Source organism: Salmo trutta, chromosome 14, assembly GCF_901001165.1.
Source record: "Salmo trutta chromosome 14, fSalTru1.1, whole genome shotgun sequence".
Classification (NCBI taxonomy): Eukaryota; Metazoa; Chordata; class Actinopteri; order Salmoniformes; family Salmonidae; genus Salmo; species Salmo trutta.
Window position 1 is genome coordinate 22,706,710 of NC_042970.1, and position 25,945 is coordinate 22,732,654.

Genomic DNA, 25,945 nt, shown 5'->3' on the forward strand with positions numbered 1-25,945 from the left:
CTGAGGCTATTTCGGTCTACTGCTATTTCTAGCAGTAGACAGGGCTCAAGCTCTATGGGTCGAGAAACACCTGCACAGGTATCAGTTTGTTTATGATGACTGTCCCACTGACTTTGTTATTTATATAGTCCCAGTATCTCTGTCATATCAATTGCAACACTTGTTTCTAATCAAATATACATTCTTTCTCTGTTTGTCTTAAGTACAGAGGAAATAATTTTCTGATGAGTTTATTTACTGTATTTTTTAACTACATACTGTACATCAACATTTTCATTTACAATGCCGAATTATATGCATTTTAGAGGTACAATCCCATAACAGTATTGATATAACCCATAAACACAGGTATGAAGAACAAACATGTATTGGCTAAGTGTAGATATACAGGACATACCCATGATGTGTATGACAAGCTGCATTTTGAACAGACTACTGTAAAATGTAGTCTAACAAGTCTGACAGGATAGTCAGTTAACGTATGATTTCAAAGAAGCAGAATTAGAAAAGAGTAATGTCATCAGCCTCTAAAAATAACAGCAATGCAAATAATGTTTCTCTTGAAAATCGACTGTTGGTGCTAAAACTGATATAGTGTAACGCCCTGGCCACAGAGAGGGTTTTTTTGTTCTTTATTTTGGTTAGGCCAGGGTGTTACATTGGGTGGGCGTTCTATGTTCCTTTTTCTATGTCTTTGTATGTCTTTGTTTTGGGCCGAGTAGGGTTCCTAATCAGAGGCAGCTGTCTATCGTTGTCTCTGATTAGGAATCATACTTAGGCAGCCTGTTTTCCTTTGGGGTTTTGTGGGTAGTTGTTTCTGTTGTGTGGTTTGCACCGACAGAACTGTTGGCGTTCGTTTGTGTCTTATGTTCAAATGTTTTGTATTATTAAAATTCAATATGAACACTCACCACGCTGCATCTTGGTCCCCTCTTCCAGGCGATCGTTACAGAACTACCCACCACAACTGGATCAAGCAGCGTGCACGGGAGGAGATGGACACCTGGTCTCATCAGGAGTGGATTGGGAGGAAAGACTGGACATGGGGCCAGGTGATCGAAAGATATCGGAGCCTACCCGGGAAGAACGAGAGGCAGCCCCCCCAATTTTTTTTGGGGGGGCACACGGGTAGTTCGGCTGGACCAGGGGTGAGGCCTGAGTCAACTACCCATGCTTTTCAGGTGCCTGCCTCTCGCACTCTCTCTCCATTACGTCCTCTACCTGCTCCCCGCACTAGCCTGAAGGTGTGTGTTACTAGTCTGGCGTCTCCAAAGCCAGTCCCACGCATCAGGCCTACAGTGCGCATTCCCTGTCCAGAGCCGCCAGAGCCGCCCGCCTGTCCGGAGCCGCCAGAGCCGCCCGCCTGTCCGGAGCCGCCAGAGCCGCCCGCCTGTCCGGAGCCGCCAGAGCCGCCCACCTGTCCGGAGCCGCCAGAGCCGCCGCCAGCCTGGTGAGTCCTGTGCCTGCGCCCAGGGCCAGGCCTCCTTCATGTCTCCCCAGCCTGGTGAGTCCTATGCCTGCGCCCAGGGCCAGGCCTTCTTCATGTCTCCCCAGCCTGGTGAATCCTGGGCCAGAGCCGCCAGGGCCGCCCGCCAGCCAGGGCCGCCAGGGCCGCCCGCCAGCCCGGAGCCGCCGGAGCCGCCAGGGTCGCCCGCCAGCCGGGTGCAGCCAGGGACGTCCGCCAGTCCTCCGGCGCAGCCAGGGGCGCCACCTAAGTGGGCGAAGCCGAGGGTGGAGCGGAAGCCACGATGGAGCGGAAGCCATGATTAGGAATCCCGCACGGAAGCCACCACCGTAGGAAGGCCCACCCGGACTCTCCTCTTCAGAGTCAGGTTTTGCGGCCAGAGTCCGCATCTTTGGGGGGGGGGGGGGGGGGGGGGGGGGGTTGGGGGGGGGGTACTGTAACGCCCTGGCCATAGAGAGGGGTTTTTTGTTCTTTATTTTGGTTAGGCCAGGGTGTTACATTGGGTGGGTGTTCTATGTTCCTTTTTCTATGTTTTTGTATTTCTTTGTTTTGGGCCAAGTAGGGTTCCTAAACAGAGGCAGCTGTCTATCGTTGTCTCTGATTAGGAATCATACTTAGGCAGCCTGTTTTCCTTTGGGGTTTTGTGGGTAGTTGTTTCTGTTGTGTGGTTTGCACCGACAGAACTGTTGGCGTTCGTTTGTGTCTTATGTTCAAATGTTTTGTATTATTAAAATTCAATATGAACACTCACCACGCTGCATCTTGGTCCCCTCTTCCAGACGATCATTACATATAGGTATTTTTTGTTTTACCATTTTCTTTGCATCAGTTTTTTTTCATGAAGACTGTAATTTTCTATATGTAATTTATATACAATAATAATACAATGTAGTTGAGAGTGTTTAGATTATGGTATTAACCTAATTGTTAATGAATTGGACAGTACAGTGCAAAAAACAGCATGTCAAAAGGCATCAACATGGCACCTCCACATATTTTTTAGTGATTGCAAAAAGACACAGTGGAATCACATGGATTTAAGGTGATAGGATGTTATATAAATGAATAGGACTCTCTTTGATAAGTTTAGAGCGTTTTTCTTTTATATATCTACCTGGATGAGATTGGCACATAAGACATAATTAATTGTAGTGTTGAGGAAGCTACTCTGAAAAGAGAGTTTACCAAGCCACCAATTACTTTAAACTGAAAGACGTTAAGTTACACTAAAGCTACCCTTAAAAAATATATATTTTACGTAAGTAACATTACTTTAATAAAGTAGTTCACTACAACTACTTTGTGAAGAAGTATTATATGTAAATCTGAGAATGTAAATGACTACAAATTACAAGAAGAGATCACTTTGGGGTCATATGTTAACATAATGTGTAATTTAACCTATTAAACACCCCAAAATATATTTCAAGTGAGAATTACGAAGGTCTGATGCCGAAAAGGAAATGACTGCCTACTTCACCCATATTTTCATTTATCTGTGCAAAACATGTAGTGTGTAGTTTCAGTAGTTAGTTACACCACTACAATAAAATAAAAGATTGATGCAATCTATAAAAGATTGTATTATGAAGGAGAGGCAATGCAGGTTCCAATTTCATCAAGTAGAAAGGGAAGAGGCAGAAAGGATGCTGTTGTCTCTTTCGGATGACAAGTCACCTGGTACAGAGTTACAGCTAACCAAATATCTACCCCAATCTCTCATATTTTTAATAAGTGCTTGACGTATGGGGTGTGCCCAGAAGTCTGGAAAGAGTCAAAAGTTATTCCACTACCTAAGGATAAAAAAATCTGCATTCACTGATCCTAACAGTCATCCTATAAGCTTTCTGCCTGTGTTAAGTAAATTATTGGAAAAAAATTGTATCTGTACAAATCAAGGATTATTTCTCATGTAATGGTCTAATAACGGGTTTCCAGCATGCATACAAAGGGCATTCTATGAGTACGGCTTTAGCACAAATGACAGATGATTGGTTAAATAGTATGGATGATAGGAAGTTAGTTGTGCAGTGTTGCTGGATTTCAGTGCTGCTTTTGATGTGATCATGAACTGTTACTAGGAAAACTCAAATGTTATGGTTTTAAGGATGCAGCTCTATCCTGGATGGAAAGCTATCTATCCTGGAGAAGGCAAAAAGTGTTCTTTAATGGTAGCTTTTCAAATAGTAAAGATATACATTGTGGTGTTCCTCAAGGAAGTTGCCTAGGCCCACTGCTCTACTCTATATTTACTAATGATCTACCTTCAGTAATGAACAAATCAAGAGTGGTCATGTATGCTGATGACTTTACAATGTATAGTGCAGCATCAGAATGTAATGAGCTAACATATGTACTGAGCAGTGAACTAAGAATGGTGTCTGAGTGGGTTGATATGAACAAATTGGTGTTGAACATTTCTAAAACTAAATGTATTGTATTTGGTTGAAGATATATGCTTGCTGATGACCCCCAATTGAATGTGTTGATGAATAGAACACATGTAGAGCAAGTGAACAAAACAAATCTACTAGGCATCATGTTGGATGCAGCTTTATCATGGTCAGAACACATAGATAATATTGTTATTAAGATGGGTAAGGGAATTGCTGTTACAAGAAAATGTTCAGAGTATGTAACATCTAGCACTCTGAATCAGGTGATTCAATCCCTGGTCCTATCACACTTAGAGTACTGTCCGGTTATATGGTCATCTGCAGCAAAGAAAGATATAAAAAAGCTCCAAATGGCTCAAAACAGGGCTGCCAGATTATCTCTTCATTGCTCTAACCGAATTAATATTATTAAAATGCATCAGAATCTCTCATGGCTTCACGTTAAAAACAAATTACTATCTAGTCTTCTGATTTTCTTTAGGAATGTTATATTTTTCAAAAAACCACAGTATTTTTCAGTCCAATTAGTACATACTAGCAACACGCATAACCACCAAACCAGACAGGCAAATTCAGGGCAGCTAAAACAACTCAAGCCAAGGACAAATCGCCTTAAATCTACAGTTTTATATAGAGCTATAGCTGAATGGAACTTTTTACCAATCCATATTTCTCAGGCAAAAAGTAAATCCACCTAAAATAACATCTAATGTGATAGACCATATGACTGGACAGGAAATAGAAAACATCAACTGAATGTTAAATGTGTTTCCTGTCAGGTATTTTAATTATCCGTATTGTCTACTTGTGGAATGTTTGTGAAGTCCTGATTGTGGTTGTTTGTAATGTCTTGTTAATTGGTGTTGGACCCAAGGAAGATTAGCTAGCGTTACTGCGTTAGCTAATGGGGATCCTCATAAAAATTACATATTACAAAATTACTACAAGTTATGAACTACTGAAAACACTATCTACATTTGAATTTAGTTCAACTACCACCAAGCTACTGCAAAATATAGTTAAATTACTAGTTAAACTACATGCAGTTCACTACTCCCCAAAACCGATTAATTATAATTTGAATGAATGATAATAAGGATAATAATGTCACGTCAGGCACATTCTTTCAGCCATAACACATGGCACTGCATTCAAGTGGAAACTGTTGGCCCCTAACAATGCAGTCACCCTTTTAAAAATGTTTAAAAACTATACATTCAGCTATGAAATATACTTCAAAATGATATTTTGTTGAATAATACTAATACTGTCTGTAACATTTCACATTCTGTCATTGTTATTACAGGTGTAAACCTACGGTGTAAAATAAACGCGTTTACATGGAGTACAGAAAATACATTGGACAAGATATGATTAAAATGGCTCTCGATTGAAACATCATGTAATAACATTTCTGTACAAATAATTATTATATCTCACTTCAAAATATGTGAATTGAATATTACACTATATATTCCAAATATGACATGACTCTTACATGTTCTCATACAATACATAAGCTGTTCATATTAACTTGGTATTGTTTTAACAGCATCAAAAAGCCTACGATATCAAAAACAAAACCCATACAAAGTTGTTCTATGTACATACACATCCATGGTAGAAAAAGAGTGTCAGAAAGTAAAGTTAAGTCTGTGTGAAAGTACATGGCACTGGAGGCTGTCAATGGAAAAAGTTGTAAAAACACATTGTCTATGAGCTTTCAGTCACAGGAGCAGAATTTGTGGCATGTTGTGGCATGCAGTATACTCATCTGAGAGGTTTTCACCTTAGAGACTCCCAAGCAGTAACCTCACGCTTGGATGTTTGCCCAACACAGAGTCTGCATGATCTTCTTTCTGCCTGTAGATGGCAGCCGTGTCAAAGATGCTCTTGCACAGAAACGTGTATTCTTCCAGAGTGAGAATTGATCCAGTGCATTAAAGGGATGGATTATAAGAATGATATTCAATGTACTTCAAGAGAAAATAAGTGTGAGGCATTGTGAGGGACAGCTATAAACCAGGACAGAGAGCGTAGGTAGGTGATGCACAGCAGGGTCAGTCTGTGCAGACAGGCAGATGTTATAACACTGTGGCCTCCTCCATGGCATTGACCCACCTGTGAAACACAAGTGAATTACATGAACACCATGGACCTGTGTGTGTGTGTGTGTGTGTGTGTGTGTGTGTGTGTGTGTGTGTGTGTGTGTGTGTGTGTGTGTGTGTGTGTGTGTGTGTGTGTGTGTGTGTGTGTGTGTGTGTGTGTGTGTGTGTGTGTGTGTGTGTGTGTGTGTGTGTTTATCCTGACCTGCGTGCAGTGTGCTGGTCATCTGCTCTAAAGGTGTAGTATAGAGTCTTCTTATGGTAGAGCTGAAACACGTTGAAGCTCTCCTCACCCTCTGGCCTCTCTGTCAGCTTCACTGTGAAACCCTGCAGAGGCAGACTCTCACATGCCACCCTGTCCTGTGTTGAGAGAGAATATGAAGGACAAACTCTAAGATATCAAAATTAACCAAAAAAAACAAACCAATTAGGAAGAGATATAAAGTATACATAAATCATTTACATGGTCATCTGACATAATAACAACCAGAGAGAGAGGGAGAGACATTCATAAGGGACAAGTCACATACTCAGCTGTATATACCAATGACATTTGTAAAACATTCTGAGAAGCATGGAAACTAACTGATACAATTGTATTCATGAGTTCAGTTGTTAATGATACTGCTTATTCAAAATGGTAGCTACAAAGCTTGATACAAAACACACAATAAACAGTACAAAAATAAAGAGAAAGAGAGCACAGAGACTATGTAGAAGCTTTTAACATGGGCATACTGTGAGTATATTAACGGTGTGTGTGTGTATGTGTCTGTTTGGGGCTGGTGTGGGAGACTCTGTGCCCCCTCACCTCGCGTGCTGTGAAGGTGTAGAGCACCTTGTCTTTGAGGATGAACCACAGCCTCTTCCACTTCCTCTTGCTCTTCTTACGCCGTTGCAGGCTGCCACTCATGGCCGAGCCCTCAGCCCTCAATGCCACCTGTAACAAAGACTCACAGGTCAACGCCAGGAAGTTAGCTGGGTCTACCATAGCTCCCTGCATCAGTGCAGAACGTCATGACTACACTGATAGGTCAAAGGTCAAATGTAATGAATATTGCAGACCTGGTTGAGAGGGGAGGTGCTCTTCCTGCTTCTCCACAGGCTTGGGGGCTGTAGGCTCTGGAACACGGCTGAGAGGGGCCGACTGGCCCGGTGGGTGCAGGGGCTGGAGTTACCACAAGCCCCTGAGATACTGACACCTATCTTCCTGAGCTCACCGTAGCAGTGGTCACACACTTTGGCCATTCTGTCTTTGAGGTACTTCAGAGGATACCTGTTCCTGGAGCAGGCACGACACACAACCTGGGTTTGGAGAGAAAGAGAGAGAACAGGTGTGAGAGTGGAGAGAGAGGGGTGATTTGGGGAGTGTTAAAGCATAGGTAAAGAGCGTCCTTCTGGCAGGATAATGTAAAACAGTGGGTTGGGCTGGGGTCAGGATGTTGTCCTGTAACAGCAGTGTGAGTGAGGGGTCCTAAAGCAGCAGTAGGAGTGAGGGACGCCTACAGTAAGGTGTGTGTCTCACTTTCCCACAGGCGTTGCAGTGGTGGCGCCTCAGGGTCAAGCTGAAGTCAGAGGTGCAGTTCATACACATCATCACATGAGACACGGGCACCAGCACTGGAGCTGCCTCCCCCAGGGCCATCCACAGCTTCTCACGTCCCTGCATGAGGAAACGACATTACCACAACGTCACCACATTGTCACAACAATGTTACAACAACGTCACCGCAACGGTACAACAACGTTACCACAATGTTATGACAGCGTTACGACAATGTTGCAATAACATAACAACAATGTTACAATAACATTAACAACCTTAATTGAATTTTATACATTTCACACGTTAAACTTTATACAAGTGAGCTTCAACGGTATGTCCTGTACTGAGTCATTCAGGGGTGAACTCATTACCTCACTGCAGGGGCCACCAAAAGTACACAGGCCTGCAGCATGGTCTGCTATGGCCCGACTAAGCGTGTGGAACCAGTCCTCCCTCTCTCCACAGGAGCTAGGGACACAGAAACAGATATGTGTTGAGGCTGTACATATAATTATACATATATACATAAATACTGTATCTAACCAATGGACAAGCCTTGTACAAAGCCCCAGACAGGTGCCCTCTGCTTTGACTCACCTGGCTGACAAGGTGATGGTGACGTCAGACACCTCGATCCTCAGGGCATTGAGCACGTTGTCTATGACGGGTATACTGACCTGGGAGAACAGGACACACAGCACAGCATAGCACATTCAGCACACAGTGAGCACACACACACACACACACACACACACACACACACACACACACACACACACACACACACACACACACACACACACACACACACACACACACACACACACACACACACACACACACACACACACAGAGAGAGACAGAGACAGACAGACAGACAGACAGACCAGACCAGACTTGTTGACACAGCCATAGGTCAGGGGTAAAGTGTCAGGGAAGGTAATCTCTGTAGGAGGGGGAGGAACTCACCTTCATCCCAGACAGATAGAGAGTGTTCTTCAGCCTGTATTTACCATCCTGCTGAGGGTAGGTGTACAGCATCACGTCATTCATCTGGTGGAGACAGAAGCAGAGGGTTAGAGGGATGGTTACAATCATAGCTTATTGTGTGCATGGAAAGCCTACCTGCCAGCCTTAAATGTATATCTCATTCAAATATCTGGCTAGTGTAACTCTGATGCCACAGGGGGGCACTATAAGCTTTTGCAGTTCATGGGGAATCTGAGTCACACAAAAACAGCTTTGGATTTCCATGTTATTCACATGTTTACCACTCAAACCAGACATTCCCATGTAACACACAACAAAGCCTACATGATAAAAAGGCACCAACGTTTATTTGCTCATCACACCCAATGTACTGTAATCCTCAGAACTTTAGCCTATTGTGTTAAAGGGCCTCATTTAGAGTGGGACAAAAGTGGTGACATCATTGGTCACACATCATGTTTGCTCTAAACCTGTGTGGCCCATAAGGCAGCATCCAGGAATTCTCTGCCCATTCCTTTCCAGCTCCCAGCTGCTCTGAGAGCATGCCTGGTCTGGGTGGAGGCTCTGGAACCAGCCACCATAACAACAACACAAGCTCAGCAGGGACAAAACAGCACGTGACCCTACAGTCCTGACTGTGACCTCTAGTGGTGCTCACACTGCAGGCCTATGCCACCCTGCCTCAGGCTCATACACTCACTCTCAGCAGCAAACTCACCACATACAGATTGCTCAAAATGACCCCAGGCAAGAGATGTGTACCAAGTACAACCTACAAACACCATTTTGACCATGCATTAGATGCCCAACTACTACACATTCAATTTCCCAACACGTTTCTCTTCCTCTCTTCTGCTTCAAGTAGAAGAGAGGAAGACAGTGTGACAGTACCTCTCTCTTCTCCATCCTCCCCTAATCCTTTCCTTCACTCATGGCTCTCTCCTCTCTAAGACTTCCCTCTGGTTACCATGACAGTGCCTTGATGGTTGTTGAGCGCTGTTCCTCAGTTTCACTAAGTGAGTGATGGCTTTCATCCTCTCTGTTTGGACTTTCCTTAAAGGCCCATATATTACACCTGCTGCCCCTCTCCAGCCATCTACTCCAGAGGAGCTACCCAGTTACTCACACACATCAGTCTCTCAACCATCACTCATAAACAACCCAGTTTAGAAAGACACATGGAGAGAGAGACATGAAGACACTAGGAAGTGAAGAAGGAAGTGAAGAAGCAGAGAAAGAAAATAGCTCCTCAATGGGCCTTTCTACCTCTCATCTCCCATCTCGCTGATTCCTATTCTCTCTTTCTTGAATTGTTCAGATGATTTGTGTTAAAAGCGTTATTGTCTATAGTACTGTGTTTGTATGTGTGTGTCTGTGTGTGTGTGTGTGTGTTTGACTGCTGAAGAAACAACCGAATTTCACAATATATTAATGTCACATTAATAATTCATACACTTTTCTTCTGTCCCATCTACTTCCTTAAGACTGTGTTTGTATGTCTCCCCCATCCAACAAAGTGTCTGGCCTTCACAGCCCTGTCAGTCCCCTCTCTGCACAGGAAGCCAGCATCCAGTAACCCACACCAAACATCCTGTGAGGAAGCAGGGCCCTCAAAAACAAGCCCTGAGAGAGGGAGGTCCCTGGCTGGGTGTGGTGGGGCCCTGTAGCCTTGTCCTCCTGCCTCCCAATACATTCTGTCTCTCTAGGCCTCCAAGGTTTGCCTCTCTCTGCCTCACCCTGTCTCCCTCTATATCTGATTGCCTCTACCAGCCTGGATGAGACCCCACCCTTCTATGATCAGAATAACCACCAGGTGTGAAACTGAAATATTAGATAGTGAAAGTTATAGTTCTAATGATACAAGATATGCTCCGGTTCACATACATTTGATACTGCCATCCCACATTGTTTATGAAAATGTATAACACTCCCAAATATACCGTAACCCTAAAGATCTTTATTTATTAAATGCATTTTAAGCTAGTAGGTAGTAGTTACCAGAAACAGGTGTCTGGGCTGTCTGCTTTTCCTCGACACTTTCCTTAGAGTGCCTTCCTTCACAAACACCTGCAAACACACAGAGAAACAGAGACGATGTTAGCAAGAGGGGCTGCCTATACTGTAGTATCACTGGGCTTTTAGTTCCTGTGTGGGAATCCTAGTAGGCCACGGTCTGAGATTGGTATTATTCACTGTTTATGTTATGTTTGTGGAACAGAGTAACACTGTCCAGAGATGGAGAGGAGAGAGAAGCAGACTGATCTCACCCTTCCTGGCTTGAGTAGATCTCTCTTGCCTCTGACGCTGTACTCAATGTGGACCAGCCGTAGCAAGTTCTCCTGTGTGTCAGAGAGAAAGGGAGAGAGAGAGACAAAGATAGGAGAGTGAGAGAACGAGGGATTTTCCTGTGAGAGATGGAGAAAGAAAGAAACTCTCCTTGTCTGTTTGTGAATGAGAAGGAGGGCGGCGGAAAGGGATGTGCTGCTGGAAGCTGAAGGGAGTGGAGCAGATAGAGGGATTCTGAAGGGAGTGGAGCAGATAGAGGGATTCTGAAGGAAGTAGAGCAGATAGAGGGATTCTGAAGGAAGTGGAGCAGATAGAGGGATCCTGAAGGGAGTGGAGCAGATAGAGGGATCCTGAAGGGAGTGGAGCAGATAGAGAGATCCTGAAGGGAGTGGAGCAGATAGAGGGATCCTGAAGGGAGTGGAGCAGATAGAGGGATCCTGAAGGAAGTAGAGCAGATAGAGGGATTCTGAAGGAAGTGGAGCAGATAGAGGGATCCTGAAGGGAGTGGAGCAGATAGACGGATCCTGAAGGGAGTGGAGCAGATAGAGAGATCCTGAAGGGAGTGGAGCAGATAGAGGGATCCTAAAGGGAGTGGAGCAGATAGAGGGATCCTGAAGGGAGTGGAGCTGATAGAGGGATCCTGAAGGGAGTGGAGCAGATAGAGGGATCCGGAAGGGAGTGGAGCAGATAGAGGGATCCTGAAGGGAGTGGAGCTGATAGAGGGATCCTGAAGGGAGTGGAGCAGATAGAGGGATCCTGAAGGGAGTGGAGCAGATAGAGGGATCCTGAAGGGAGTGGAGCAGATAGAGGGATCCTGAAGGGAGTGGAGCAGATAGAGGGATCCTGAAGGGAGTGGAGCTGATAGAGGGATCCTGAAGGGAGTGGAGCAGATAGAGGGATCCTGAAGGGAGTGGAGCAGATAGAGGGATCCTGAAGGGAGTGGAGCAGATAGAGGGATCCTGAAGGGAGTGGAGCTGATAGAGGGATCCTGAAGGGAGTGGAGCAGATAGAGGGATCCTGAAGGGAGTGGAGCAGATAGAGGGATCCTGAAGGGAGTGGAGCAGATAGAGGGATCCTGAAGGGAGTGGAGCAGATAGAGGGATCCTGAAGGGAGTGGAGCAGATAGAGGGATCCTGAAGGGAGTGGAGCAGATAGAGGGATCCTGAAGGGAGTGGAGCTGATAGAGGGATCCTGAAGGGAGTGGAGCAGATAGAGGGATCCTGAAGGGAGTGGAGCAGATAGAGGGATCCTGAAGGGAGTGGAGCAGATAGAGGGATCCTGAAGGGAGTGGAGCAGATAGAGGGATCCTGAAGGGAGTGGAGCAGATAGAGGGATCCTGAAAGATGGTAAGGATTATGTGAGAGACAGGAGGGATGGTAAGGATTATGTGAGAGACGGGAGAAATGGTAAGGATTATGTGAGAGACGGGAGAGATGATCTGTTTTAGGATGATCTGTGTGAGGGTGTGTGTGTGCTTCACAATGTACGTCATGTCTTCTCTCACACTGCACCCTTTGTTACGATGCACCGGGGATCTTTTGATGACATCATCTTTCCTCACCCTCTCATTAATCAATAGGCAACAGAGCCCAGTGAAAGCAAAGAGACAGGCGTCTCCAAGATCATTGACGTGGTTTCACTCACAATAGTGTTGTCATCCAGAATGAAGAAGGATTTACACAGGGAAAACCTGAAATCTGAGCTGTCATACCTCTAGCAAACACTTGCATGAACAAATGTACACAGTAGTCTGAAATAAATACAGAAACACCAATACACACTGATTTACCCCTTGCTTGAGATTGTCATTAGCCTGGTCTGCCACCTCTGACACGATTACTAAGGCAGCTGAAACAGAGAATGGAGAGAGAAACAGAATGGGTTAATGCACATCAATATGCTGGGAGTACCGTAAATTCCGGACTATAAGCCGCAACTTTTTTCCCACGCTTTGAACATCGTGGCTTAAACAATGACGCGGCTAATATATGGATTTTTCCCACTTTCAATAATTTTTTCTCCAAAAAAACACATTCTGTGACGTGCTCAGTTTTTTGGCGGCATGAAGCTTTCATTAGACCAATGAAATTGCCGAATGGGTTAAGGTCAAACAACTTTTTTGTTTACTGTTTAGATTAAATCGAGTGCCCTCAAACTTCCCATCATTCTGATTACGGTAGTCATTTTGTCACCCTCATCATGGCAAAGACACGGAGAAATGCATATGATGCAGCTTTCAAGTTGAAGGCGATTGATCTGGCTGTTGGAAAAGGAAATAGAGCTGCTGCACGGGAGCTTGGTCTTAATGAGTCGATGACAAGACGTTGGAAACAGCAGCGTGAGGAATTGACTCAGTGTAAAAAGACAACTAAAGCTTACTGCTAATTTTAATTTTTTTGTTACAAGCCGTTTCGTTAAAGCCTATTTCTTTTTGTTACAAACCGTGTTTCGCTAAAGCCTATTTATTTTTTGTTACAAGCCGTGTTTCGTTAAAGCCTGTGTAAGGTTCATTTGTTTCAATGTACCGGTAGGCACCTGCGGCTTATAGACATGTGCGGCTTATTTATGTTCAAAATATATTTATTTTTTTAAATTCAGTGGGTGCGGCTTATATTCAGGTGCGCTTAATAGTCCGGAAATTACGGTATACACGGCTCTGTCTGTCCCTGAACAACTATCCTCTGACATTGTATCTAACAGCCTGTGTGTGTGTGTGTGTGTGTGTGTGTGTGTGTGTGTGTGTGTGGTGTGTGTGTGTGTGTGTGTGTGTGTGTGTGTGTGTGTGTGTGTGTGTGTGTGTGTGTCTGTGTGTGTGTGTGTGTGTGTCTGTGTGTGTGTGTGTGTGTGTGTGTGTTTGACTGCTGAAGAAACAACTGAATTGTTAACGTATATTGGAGAAACTACAGAGTAAGACTATACCTTGTGTATCCTCATATTCTTTAGAATCAGGGGAAAGGTTGTTTAAGTAATCTAGAAAAAATGATGGCACAGACAAATTAGTCAAAAACATAAACTGGTTAATAAGGTATAGAATGCCACATACTGAAACACTATTCAAGGTGGAGAGCCATGATAGGGTATGCACATGAAAGTTAGTATTACAATATTGCAATAGTACATCATGAGGTGAGTGTAGGGTACCTGTGAGCAGCATGCGGTACTGGAGGACTCTCGCAATGACCTGCAGCAGCTGATGCCGCAGTGGGACCTGAGGTCCATCTGGGCCCTGCTTCTGAACACAAACACATCGTCAGGTTAATATATGCTCGCATTCTTAACTGTGGAACATACACACACGCATTGCGCACAGAAATAAACACACAACCTCACACAAGCACATAGATAATACAATGCACACACTACTCTACATAAGTGACCTCGGTTCAAATGTCATTGCGACTCCTGTTTTCCACATCTTCAATTTAAGCCTAGCTGACTATGATAGTACTTCCTGGTTTGGGGGCTTATCTAAACTTATGAAGGGGAAGCTCCAGATATTTATTTTATTTTACCTTTATTTAACTAGGCAAGTCAGTTAAGAACAAATTCTTATTTTCAATGACGGCCTAGGAACAGTGGGTTAACTGCCTTGTTCAGGGGCAGAACGACAGATTTTTACCTTGTCAGCTCAGGGATTCAATCTTGCAACCTTTTAGTTACAAGTACAGCGCTCTAACCACTAGGCTACCTACCGCCCCAGAGAGGATATTGTTTTTATAGGCAGAGGCAACTCATAGCCCAGAATAAGCTGATCAGGGTAGTAATTGAAGGTGAGTCCACGTACTCACATAGGCAGGAGCTGCTTTCAGGAACTAAACTGGCTGCCTGTTGAGTCTAGGGTGTCCCAGATTAGACTAGGTTTGATTTACAGGAGTATTTATGGTCCTGCACCCAGATATCTAAGTGATTACTTTCCTCGTGTTAGGGATGCACACAATCACAGCACCACATCAGGTGTTGCTGATGTGTGCTTATACAGGTTCAGGAGTAATGCTGTGAAAGGTACTTTCTTGTATACTGGAGCCTCAGAATGGAATGAGTTGCTTCTGCCCATAAAAACAACATCCTCTCTGAGCAGCTTAAAAATATAAAATATGTTTGAAGTCTTCTGTGCCCATATGAATAACCCCTATGATGTAACTGGAATGATGAGATAGATGTTCTTCTTCTATGTTTTTGTTTTATTATTGTGTTCGATCTTGTCTAGCCATCTTGTCTCAAGAGGACCACAATGGAAATAAGTCCCAGACTTTATTTAGTGTTATCCTCTATGGTTTTATTCATGTGCATGTATGGCTTTTTCAAGTTATATGTGTGCTTGTTTATTTTAAATGGTTGAATGAATAAACTAAACTAAACTAAAGACCTTCCACTGACCTTGAATAATGCCTGTGTGTCTATGTACGCTGATGAATAAACAGTATACACGGCGGCTACGACAATAAAATATATACTGGTCATGTGCGGCAAAGAGGGACATTGGTACATTGCAGTTAGTCCAGAACAGAGCAGCATGTATTGCATTTAGATGTACACGGAGGGTGAATTCCAATAACATGTATGTCAATCTCTCTTGGCTCTAAGTTGAGGAGAGATTGACTGCATCACTATTGGTCTTTGTGTGAGGTGTTGAAGGTACCGAACCATCTGTTCAAGCAGTTGGCACACAGTTTGGACACTCATCGGTAGAACACAAGACATGCAACCAGAGGTCTCTTCATAGTCCCCAGCTCCAGAACAGAGACTGGGAAACGTGCAGTACTAAATAGAGCCATGACTACATGGAAATCTCAGCCACCTCAGGTAACTCAAGCTAGCAATAAAAACAGATAAAAAACAGATAAAAGAACACCTTACGGCACAACGAGGACTGTGAAGAGACAGACATTTTGATATATGTTGTACTGTATTATGCATTATAATATATAGGTGGGTGGCCTTGCACGAGCCTTGGCTAGTGTGAGCCAGAACGGCTCATAGGACAGGAGCCATCTACTCTTTCTGAAGCATGAGGCAGAGGCAGGATATTATGTAGTATTATATAGCATTATGTAGTATTATGTTGTGTTATGTATTTTATGTAGTGTTATGTATATTATATTAGGTATATTATGTATTTTTTGTTGTTGTTTTGTTTCCTGTTCGACCCCAGGAAGAATATCCCAATAAAATACTACAATACATTCGCTCAGTGTGGTTTCCTTTCTCTTTGGATTACCCTTAAAATGTTCCCCTTCCTGTTCAATAACAACATCCCATCATAAAACCTTACGGACAGAACACCAGCTCCTCAAGTGTCGCTTGTTCATATAAATTGTGATCCAATTGAAAGGCGGAAGTGGCTTCTGTGGTGAGCCAAAGACGATAATTAGTGAGTAGTTGTTTGGGTTAGTGAGCCAAAGAGAGAAGATGTCTGCAGTTCACATGCCAGTGTGCGCACACACACAAACACACACACACACACACACACACACACACACACACACACACGGCCAGCTGATTCAGTGGCTGCACACACAGCTGATCTAATTGGGGAGTTGTAAAGGAGGCTGCATCTCTAATTAGCTTGTGTCTGCCTCATTGCCCAGCTGCCTATACTGGAATTTCACACCATCGGACTGTCTTTATCTCTCTCTGCGCACCTGCTGCATCACACACACAGACACACACACACACACGCACACGCACGCGCACACGCACGCACGCGCACGCGCACGCACGCACGCACACACACACACACACACACCTGTGTTTTCTTTTCAAGGGAACACAAACACCTAGACACAAACAAAAGCACACAAGCGTTCAATATCATATAAAACACACACACACACACACACACACACACACACACACACACACACACACACACACACACACACACACACACACACACACACACACACACACACACACACACACACACACACACACACAAACACACACACACCATTGGCCGTTGTATATAGCAGCACAGTAAACAACAAATTGGCTGAAGAGGGGCTAATCCTGTAAGGTCCTATGGTGATCTGATCACAGCCCGTAGCTACTTCATCACTGTCATCACCACATCCACAATGAAATTACACCCCACAACACAAGACTGCTGGACCAATGCTTAAAGAGCTTAACCCTCCACTTCCCTCACTAGTACACAGACAGAGATACAGAGAGATACAGAGAGATACAGAGAGAGAGAGAGAGAGAGAGAGAGAGAGAGAGAGAGAGAGAGACCGAGAGAGAGAGCGAGAGAGAGAGCGAGAGAGAGAGCGAGAGAGAGAGAGAGAGAGAGAGAGAGAGAGAGAGAGAGAGTGAGAGAGAGAGAGAGAGAGAGCAGATGAAATAATATGAAGGACAAACTCCTTTAAGATATCAAAATTAACAAAAAAAAAAAACAATTAGGAAGAGATATAAAGTATACATAAATCATCTACATGGTCATCTGACATAATAACAACCACTTCCTGCATTGATCATTGGCTAAACTGCCATAGCAGGATAAATAGTAGGATAAACTAGGCCTACTGTCTCTCTCAACTGTGTGTCTGTGACTCTGGCTGTGACATTGGTCTCTACTGTCCCAGAGAGCCCTGTGTGTCACATTACAGGGAGGTCACACAGAAGGAGTCCCCTGGCAGTCCCCACACCACTACACAGCCAGGCAGCGGGGATGTTATTTCTAGTAAAAGCTTTTAACTAGGAATAACATTCATATTCATAATATTCCTCAGTATTCATATTTGAGCAAAAAACCCTAGATTTGCTTTCTGCTTGTTTCTGTCATGCATTTACTGAAATTTCTATTTTATCTACAGATGCACGATCTTAATTTGATCCCCATGTTGCAGGATTTCCTGCAATGCAGAAATGTTAAAACGTGTAGTGTATTTGAGGTTTAAAAAGGCTTCTGAAGTTTGTAATTTCCACTTTGAAATTTGACTTGATTTTTCCTTACAAAAAATATAAACCCCTAGAAAAATGTCCATGAATTATAATCCATGTAATATTTCCACATTTCCTGTATCCTGCTGCAGGATAATTTTTTTGCTGTAGCCAACTGGCCTCTGCCTCGGCCTCTCTCTCGCGCTCACCTACATTGCCTGTCCTATCATAGTACTGTGGAACCACAGTATCTCTGGTGAGGGCAGCTGCTCCTGAATATTCATGAGTTCTGAGACAGTTGCTTCCTTGTCGGGTTGTGATCCTAATCACCATTGAGATGCGTAGAATCATTATGTCCACCAATCACTATGCATCAAAATATGGTGAGGAACCGCTAACTGATAAATATGCAAGAAACAGTATGTTATGCATATCTGTGGGCGGTCTTGGGTAGAATCTTGGTAGCATGTAGAGCCAAGACTAATTTCCAAAATTAACATAATTCTAATGAAACTTGAGGTGATTAAATTTAATGTGGTAAATTAATTGAATTACTTCATAACACAAATGTCAATTTAACATAGAAATAGTGCATTATTCTTGCACAAAGATGAACAAGCATTCTACAAGTCGAACTGCTAACTCTACTGTTACCGATCAATAGGACATAACAGGGTAAGCTAGGTAACCTGGAGCATGTGAGAGATTTCCACTATATGAGCACTGAATCAAGTCTATAGGTCAGACCATGCCTGGAATGGAAATGAGAAATCCATTGTTGCATCCCAATGGTCTTATCTGAGAGCATGTTTAATATCCTCTGCCATGGTTAATGGTTCCTATCATCATCATTAGGGGCCTTGATTACATATCTCCCTACTCAACAGAGAAGTCATTTGCTTACTATGGAGTTGTGCATATAGTTTGACGACATCCTCTCAGATACTACTTCCTACGTTCTGTTGGCAGTCAAGATAAAGGGATTCACAGTACAAAAAGGTATGTGTTCGGACTTTGAAAGGTATCAAACATGAGAGTAGCGCATTGAAAAGGTCAGTCCCATAGAGGAGAGCAGAGCAGAATAGAGTTTGGAAAGGCCATTGACTCCCAGTGGAGTCTGGATAACAAACTAAAGCTGCTATATAAATGGAACAGGGAACTCCTGCCTGAATAAAGACATTGTTATAGTAAATCCCTCTGCTCACAGAGAAACATGCATGTGACTGGCAGGTACAGTAGCTAAAGACTCAGGTCTGATTTTTCCGAGTCTGCATATGCAGAGATTAGTTTTCAGACTATAAACTCACATTGAGTTTTTAGTTAGAGGACTTCCACTTTAATAAGTAGTCTGTAAGCTCAAACTAAGTCCAGCCTCTTACCTCAAACTGCTTGACGATGTCATGGAAGGCAGGGTTGAGTTTACAGCTCTCTGCCAGTAGGGACATGCTGCGGTCATACTCAGAGATATAGGTAACGAACACAGCAAACTCCTCCTGATGAGACAGGATAACATCCACCACCTGCTGGCTCTCCTCCCTGGTGATGGGGAATAGAATCATGTTGAGGTTTGGCAGGTTGGTTGACAGTTAAGTTATTGAATAATAGTTGACAGGTAAGTTATTGAATAACAGTTGACAGGGAAATTATTGAATTATGGTCAGAGTGTCACGTCCTGACCATAATAAGTTGTTATTTTCTATGGTAGAGTGGTCAGGGCGTGACAGGGGGTGTTGATGTGTTTTTTGTGTTCTATGTTTTCTATTTCTATGTTGTAATTCTAGTTTGTCTATTTCTATGTTGGGGTTTATTGGGTTGACCTACAATTGGAGGCAGCTGGTACTCGTTGCCTCTAATTGGAGGTCATACTTAGTAGGGGTGTTTCTTCATGTTGTTTGTGGGTGATTATCTTTTGAGTAGTGTGTATTCCTCTCTGCGTCACGGTTTGTTGGTTTTTGTTAGTTAAAGTATTTATGTATTGCATCACGTTTCATGGTTATAATAAATATGTGTAACAAAAATGCTGCATCTTGGTCTGCTCCTTTTCACAGCTGTGACACAGAGAAATATGTCAATACCTCCTGAGCTCCTGAATAAACATACATACACACTTACACAAATCATTTCTGCTGCTACTCTGTTCTTTATTTTACTCTAATTATTGTCTATCCTGATGCCTAGTCACTTTACCCTGCCTTCATGCACATATCTACCTGAAATACCTCGTACCTCTGCACATTGATCTGGTACTCCCTGTATATAGCTCCATCATTGATCTGGTACTGGTACTCCCTGTATATAGCTCCACATTGATCTGGTACTGGTACTCCCTGTATATAGCTCCACATTGATCTGGTACTGGTACTCCCTGTATATAGCTCCATCATTGATCTGGTACTGGTACTCCCTGTATATAGCTCCACATTGATCTGGTACTGGTACTCCCTGTATATAGCTCCACATTGATCTGGTACTGGTACTCCCTGTATATAGCTCCACATTGATCTGGTACTGGTACTCCCTGTATATAGCTCCACATTGATATGGTACTGGTACTCCCTGTATATAGCTCCACATTGATCTGGTACTGGTACTCCCTGTATATAGCTCCACATTGATCTGGTACTGGTACTCCCTGTATATAGCTTCACATTGATCTGGTACTGGTACTCCCTGTATATAGCTCCACATTGATCTGGTACTGGTACTCCCTGTATATAGCTCCACATTGATCTGGTACTGGTACTCCCTGTATATAGCTCCACATTGATCTGGTACTGGTACTCCCTGTATATAGCTCCATTCTTGTGTATTTTATTCCTCGTGTTAGAATTTTAATTTTTATTTAACTGTGCATTGTTGGTAAAGGCTCGTAAGTAAGCATTTCACGGTAAAGTCTAGACCCGTTATATTCGCCGCATGTGACAAACGCAATTTGATTTGACAAACATATACAGTAGGGTAATATACCATTTACAATCATTCTACTTGATGTGCTTGAAATGCAAAACTGTCCAGGCTTTATTCTATGGAGTTTACAAGTCTGTGGGTATTTTTCTATGAGTGCATATAGACTGTCATATGCCCACTGTGTTTTATCTACTGTATGTCTCACCACTGTCTGATGCGTGCATCCAGCTCGGTGAGGATGTTGCTGTGGAGTATGTAGACCTCAGGGAGCGTGCCCAGTATCTCCCACAGCCTCTGTTCCTCCACCACAGGTTCCCCATCCTCCCCCACCGCCTCCAACACTGCTGCCCTGAAGTCCTGCAGGAGAGGGAGGGAGGGAGGGAGGGAGGGAGGGAGGGAGGGAGGGAGGGAGGGAGGGAGGGAGAAAGGACAGAGGGAGAAAGGGAGGGGGAGAATGAGGGGGAAAGGGGGAAGGAGGGAGAGAGGTAGCGGGGTGATGGGTCAGATTCTCCTAGAGCTTAACATTCTTCCTGTCCCCTAATCCAGTATAAAATTAGTCTGTGTTCCTCTGTGGTCTCTGCCTGTCCAACCACTCAGGAAAAGGTGTGTTGGACCTGAGTTACATACCAGTTGTTGGGTTACATAATGACTTTGGTTGCTGATACATTGCTGACCACAACCCTACCATTTTTCAACATACTGACATTACTTATATGTTCATAACCACAGTAAGCCTTTAAAACGTGGCTGTGTCAGTGTGACCACAGAGGCTGAAACGGCAGTGGAGTTATGGCACTTTTCTAGGAGGAAATGCTCATGAGAAGGGACATTTATTTACTCCAACAATTGGGGAAAACATGAAAGCTCACTAATCGATTGAAGGTGTCAAAATACTTAACTAATATCAATTCTCCCTCCTGGTATGGTTGTCTGGTAGCGAACACCATCTATAATATAAAGCCATAATGTGTCTACAAGGACAAGCGTCTGGACCTCATCAATTTCAGTTTTAGAACACTGCAGACATAAAACAAGTATGACACTTTACTTTAGCACCTCCCGTTCATCATCTACTATCGATCCCATCTGAGTTAGCATTCATCACTGCTGCTGTGAAGCAGACCTGCTACTTTATGTCCTGGCTGTCCGCTCCCCAGGGACGGACACTGTTGTCCTGCACACAGCTCATTAAGTCCCTACACAGGTCAGCAGCTTTACCCTCTACTTCTCTAATCTCCTTTCGGCCCCAGTCTATTGAATAAAGCCATACCAGGTCAAATGACAGCATTAGACAGTTGGTTAAACAGCCAGTCAAGCTTAGTCAAACCTGAGAGACACATTTTATAAAGACATCAAAATTCAGGCCTGAGTAACATACTGTATACTCAACCTGTCATTGGGAAAGCCCTGGAGAAGAACCCTCAGAAGAAGATCTTCACTTTCCATTTGGGGACAGTGTCTGGAAATTCTTTGTATTTGTGTTATTCTTTATCAAACAATGGAACAATTGCCAGTATGTTTTCTTACAACTCTCACTGACAGTGTTCTTTTTTGTGTGTGTGTGTGGGGGGAGGGGGGGGGGGGGGTAGGTCTGTTGGAGAGGGAACCCACTTTGGAATATCCCTTACCAATCTAAAAATGTATCTTTACTGCGGTTCCAGCTTTAATAATTATTATAGACCAGTGTTGCTTTTATGCATTATGCAACAGAATGATGAAACATGGTTGAATGTCATGCCTGATAGGTGGGTATGAGCAGTGCTGCCTGTAGCATTTTGGAGGCCCTAAGCGAGATTTCAAAGGTAATATCCTGCAATTGTAGACGTTTTGCCATGAGGCAGAGAGAAAACATTGAAATTTTAAAGCACATTTCCTGCAATTTACACATTTGGCCATGATTTATGCCATGCTCATATGATATCCAGACCGGGCACCAGGATAAAGTGAATAAGGCGGCAGTTGAAATTGGTGTGGGAGAAATATTTTTGGGAGTTCTTGCATTGGAATTATATTGAATTCTGCTTGTATCACGCTATACCACTATAAACATAAAGTTAAAATGCTGAGACTGTCATGTCCTGACCAATATAAGTTGTTATTTTCTATGGTAGAGTGGTCAGGGCGTGACAGGGGGTGTTTTTGTGCTTGTTCTATGTTTTCTATTTCTATGTTGTAGTTCTAGTTTGTCCATTTCTAGGTTGGGGTTTATTGGGTTGACCTTCAATTGGAGGCAGCTGGTCCTCGTTGCCTCTAATTGGAGGTCATATTTAGTAGGGGTGTTTCTCATTGTTGTTTGTGGGTGATTATCTTTTGAGTAGTGTGTTGTCCTCTCTGCGTCACGGTTTGTTGTGTTTGTAATTCAAGTTTATTTATGTATGGCATTTAGTTTCACGGTCAATAAGTATGTGGAACTATGAAAACGCTGCATCTTGGTCCGCTCCTTATAACAACCCTGACAGAGACTCTAAGATCATAGAGTTATTTTGAAATAACAGGTAGACTACAGATTTCACACCAATCTCCAATGCGTTGTATCAGCTTAAATGGACAGCGCCCTACACAGTAACGCAAGGCTGTCTTGGTAATGAATATAGGCTACAAGATAAATAGGGTAATTCACCTATTACAAACAGCCTATGTGAATACAGCTGTACAGACAGCAGTCTTACCAAAATAATGTAAACTAAATGCTGAACGTAGCAGCCTAGATATACATACATACTGAATAGCAGTTTGGCTTAGAATACCGACACAACTGTGAATGCGAATGAATGGAACAGAACAAAACAGCGATACCAAGTAGTAAGCCTAGTAAACAAAATATCAGATCGATAAAGACATGACACAATGTATATTCAGGCTAGTTAGGTTACATTAACAGTAAACAAATGGAGTAAATAAAAGGCGAATGGAGATCCAAATAACCAAAACAGTTTACAGTGATGTAGTCATGTTCAGGTGTCTTGACAAATAAATAGTCCCGCTTCAGACATGAAAAATCATGCCGCTCATGAGTTCAGCAACACGTTGTGATGCACAATACACTTCTGTGAATCAAACTCGAACACATTTCCAATACATACAGTTCCATTTACAACCACAAAGTCCAATAGGCTACGAAGAAAAAAATATTCTAATGTATCCATTTCTATGATGAAACACACTGTACCGATATGCAGCTATACCCAGGGGCGTGATTTGGGTTCTTTCATTGGAATTATATTGAATTCTGTTTATATCACACTATACCATAATACACATAAACTTTTAAATGCTTTTGACCAAGAAGTGATAGGTTGGCGAGAAATTTCTACTGCGCTCTATCAGCACCATGGACAGCGCCCTACAAACTAAAGCAAGATTTTGATAAAAAAAACAATATGCTAGATTGTTTCTTACCTCTTCAGAAGAGCCACCTACACGGTAACTAATTACAGTGTCTTCAGAAAGTATTCACACCCCATGACTTTTTCCACATTTTGTTGTGCTACGGCCTGAATTTAAAATGGATTTATTTGAGCTTTTGTGTCACTGGTCTACACACAAAGTGAATAAAAATGAAAAGCTGAAATATCTTCAGTCAATAAGTATTCAACCCCTTTGTTAAGTTCAGGAGTAAAAATGTGCTTAACAAGTCATATAATAAGTTGCATGGACTGATTCTGTGTGCAATAATAGTGTTTAACATGATTTTTGAATAACTACCTCATCTCTGTACCCCACACATACAATTATCAGTAAGGTTCCTCAATTGAGTAGTGAATTTCAAACACAGATTCAACCACGAAGACCAGGAATATTTTCCAATGCCTCGCAAAGAAGGGCATCTACGCAGACATTGAATATCCCTTTGAGCATAGTAAAGTTATGAATTACAATTTGTATGGTGTATCAATACACCCAGTCACTACAAAGATACAGGTGTCCTTTCTAACTCAGTTACCGGAGAGGAAGGAAACCGCTCACGGATTTTACCGTGAGGCCAATGGTGACTTGAAAACAGTTACAGAGTTTAATGGCTGTGATAGCAGAAAACTGAGGATGGATCAACAACATTGTAGTTACTCCACAATATTAACATAAATGACACGAAACAAAGGAAGCCTCTACTGAATAAAAAATTATCCAAAACATGCAACCTGTTTGCAATAAGGAACTAAAGTGAACTAAGAAATTAACTTTATGTGGCCTAGTTACAGTTGTGACTTAAATTGGATTGAAAATCTATGGCAAGACTTGAAAATGGCTGTCTAGCAATGATCAACAACCAACTTGACAGAGCTTGAAGAATTTTCAAAACATTAATGTGCAAATATTGTACAATCCAGGTGTGCAAAGCTCTTAGAGACTTACCCAGAAAGACTGACAGCTGTAATCGCTGCCAAAGGTAATTCTAACATCTATTGACTCAGGGGTGTGGATACTTACTTAAATTAGATATTTCTTTATTTCATTTTCAATAAATGTGCAAACATTTCTCACAAAATGTTTTCACTTTGTCATTGTGGGGTATTTTGTGTAGATGGGTGAAACAAATTATACTGAATACATTTTGAATTCAGCCTGTAACACAAGTCAAGGGGTATGAAAACTTTCTGAAAGCACTGTACAAAAACACTATTCCTTGTGTTTCGATGTGTAGCATATGCAAAACTTTATAGCTTATTGTTTCATTGGTTTTTACTTTCCTAAAACAATAATTGTTCACCTCACGTTTCAGCTGTCGGAGATTTGAGCACTAAATGCATCAGGGCATTGCTTACAAGGCCTATTGGATTAGGCGTCCACTGTATTAACATTTAAAAAAGGAGGAGGAGGCTAATTCGTTAATTTTCTATTAGAATATTTTTTATAAAGATAAGCATTATATTTTTAGATTATAGGAGAAACTGATAGGCTAAAAACATTCTTCCACACCTCAAGTTAAACCGTTGGAATCAGTTGGAGCACCTGTGCGCCCTGCCTTCAAACCATAGGCTTGCAGTATAATCGGCTAATAGCCACACCACAACAAACCTTCATAAAAGTTTCCCAACTTTATTAGGGTAATATCAAAAGTAAGTCAAGCCATTGTTTATAGGGAAAATACAAGCAGGATATTATATTGCAGCAAACACAACGTTACAGTTTGAACTTAATTTGACCAAAGAAAATGGCCCAACAGAATGAAACAAAACACTTGCGAAATGGATTGAACCTTCACAAAAGTTTTGAACATGCTATATTGCATCAATTACCAAGAAAAGCTAGTGCCTAACGTACCCAACAAATGACAGCAATATGCTAAAGATATTTATTTTACAACAGGCCTACTAATAAACTATCTTAAACTAAATACAGAGCACACAATTTAGGTCATAAATAGGAG

The 25,945-nt window shown here is 42.6% G+C and overlaps 1 protein-coding gene across 4 annotated transcripts in view; it reads right to left on the reverse strand.

Moving 5' to 3' along the window:
* Positions 1–4,002: 4,002 nt before the first annotated feature.
* The window catches only part of LOC115207645 (FYVE, RhoGEF and PH domain-containing protein 5), a 50,859-nt gene continuing 28,916 nt past the window's right edge, over positions 4,003–25,945 (reverse strand). For 2 of the 4 annotated variants that reach the window (XM_029774944.1, XM_029774940.1), the window contains exons 6-20: positions 20,783–20,934; positions 19,050–19,206; positions 13,930–14,020; positions 13,708–13,758; positions 12,578–12,636; positions 10,770–10,841; positions 10,501–10,569; positions 8,482–8,565; positions 8,110–8,189; positions 7,884–7,980; positions 7,492–7,629; positions 7,032–7,271; positions 6,778–6,906; positions 6,172–6,326; positions 4,003–5,982 (exon numbers count right to left, since the gene is read on the reverse strand). In XM_029774944.1, coding sequence (XP_029630804.1) covers positions 5,946–5,982; positions 6,172–6,326; positions 6,778–6,906; positions 7,032–7,271; positions 7,492–7,629; positions 7,884–7,980; positions 8,110–8,189; positions 8,482–8,565; positions 10,501–10,569; positions 10,770–10,841; positions 12,578–12,636; positions 13,708–13,758; positions 13,930–14,020; positions 19,050–19,206; positions 20,783–20,934 — 1,611 coding nt within the window. In that variant the 3' untranslated portion in view covers positions 4,003–5,945. The remainder of the gene's footprint in view (positions 5,983–6,171; positions 6,327–6,777; positions 6,907–7,031; positions 7,272–7,491; positions 7,630–7,883; positions 7,981–8,109; positions 8,190–8,481; positions 8,566–10,500; positions 10,570–10,769; positions 10,842–12,577; positions 12,637–13,707; positions 13,759–13,929; positions 14,021–19,049; positions 19,207–20,782; positions 20,935–25,945) is intronic. The other 2 variants (XM_029774941.1, XM_029774942.1) reach the window with 2 other exon arrangements.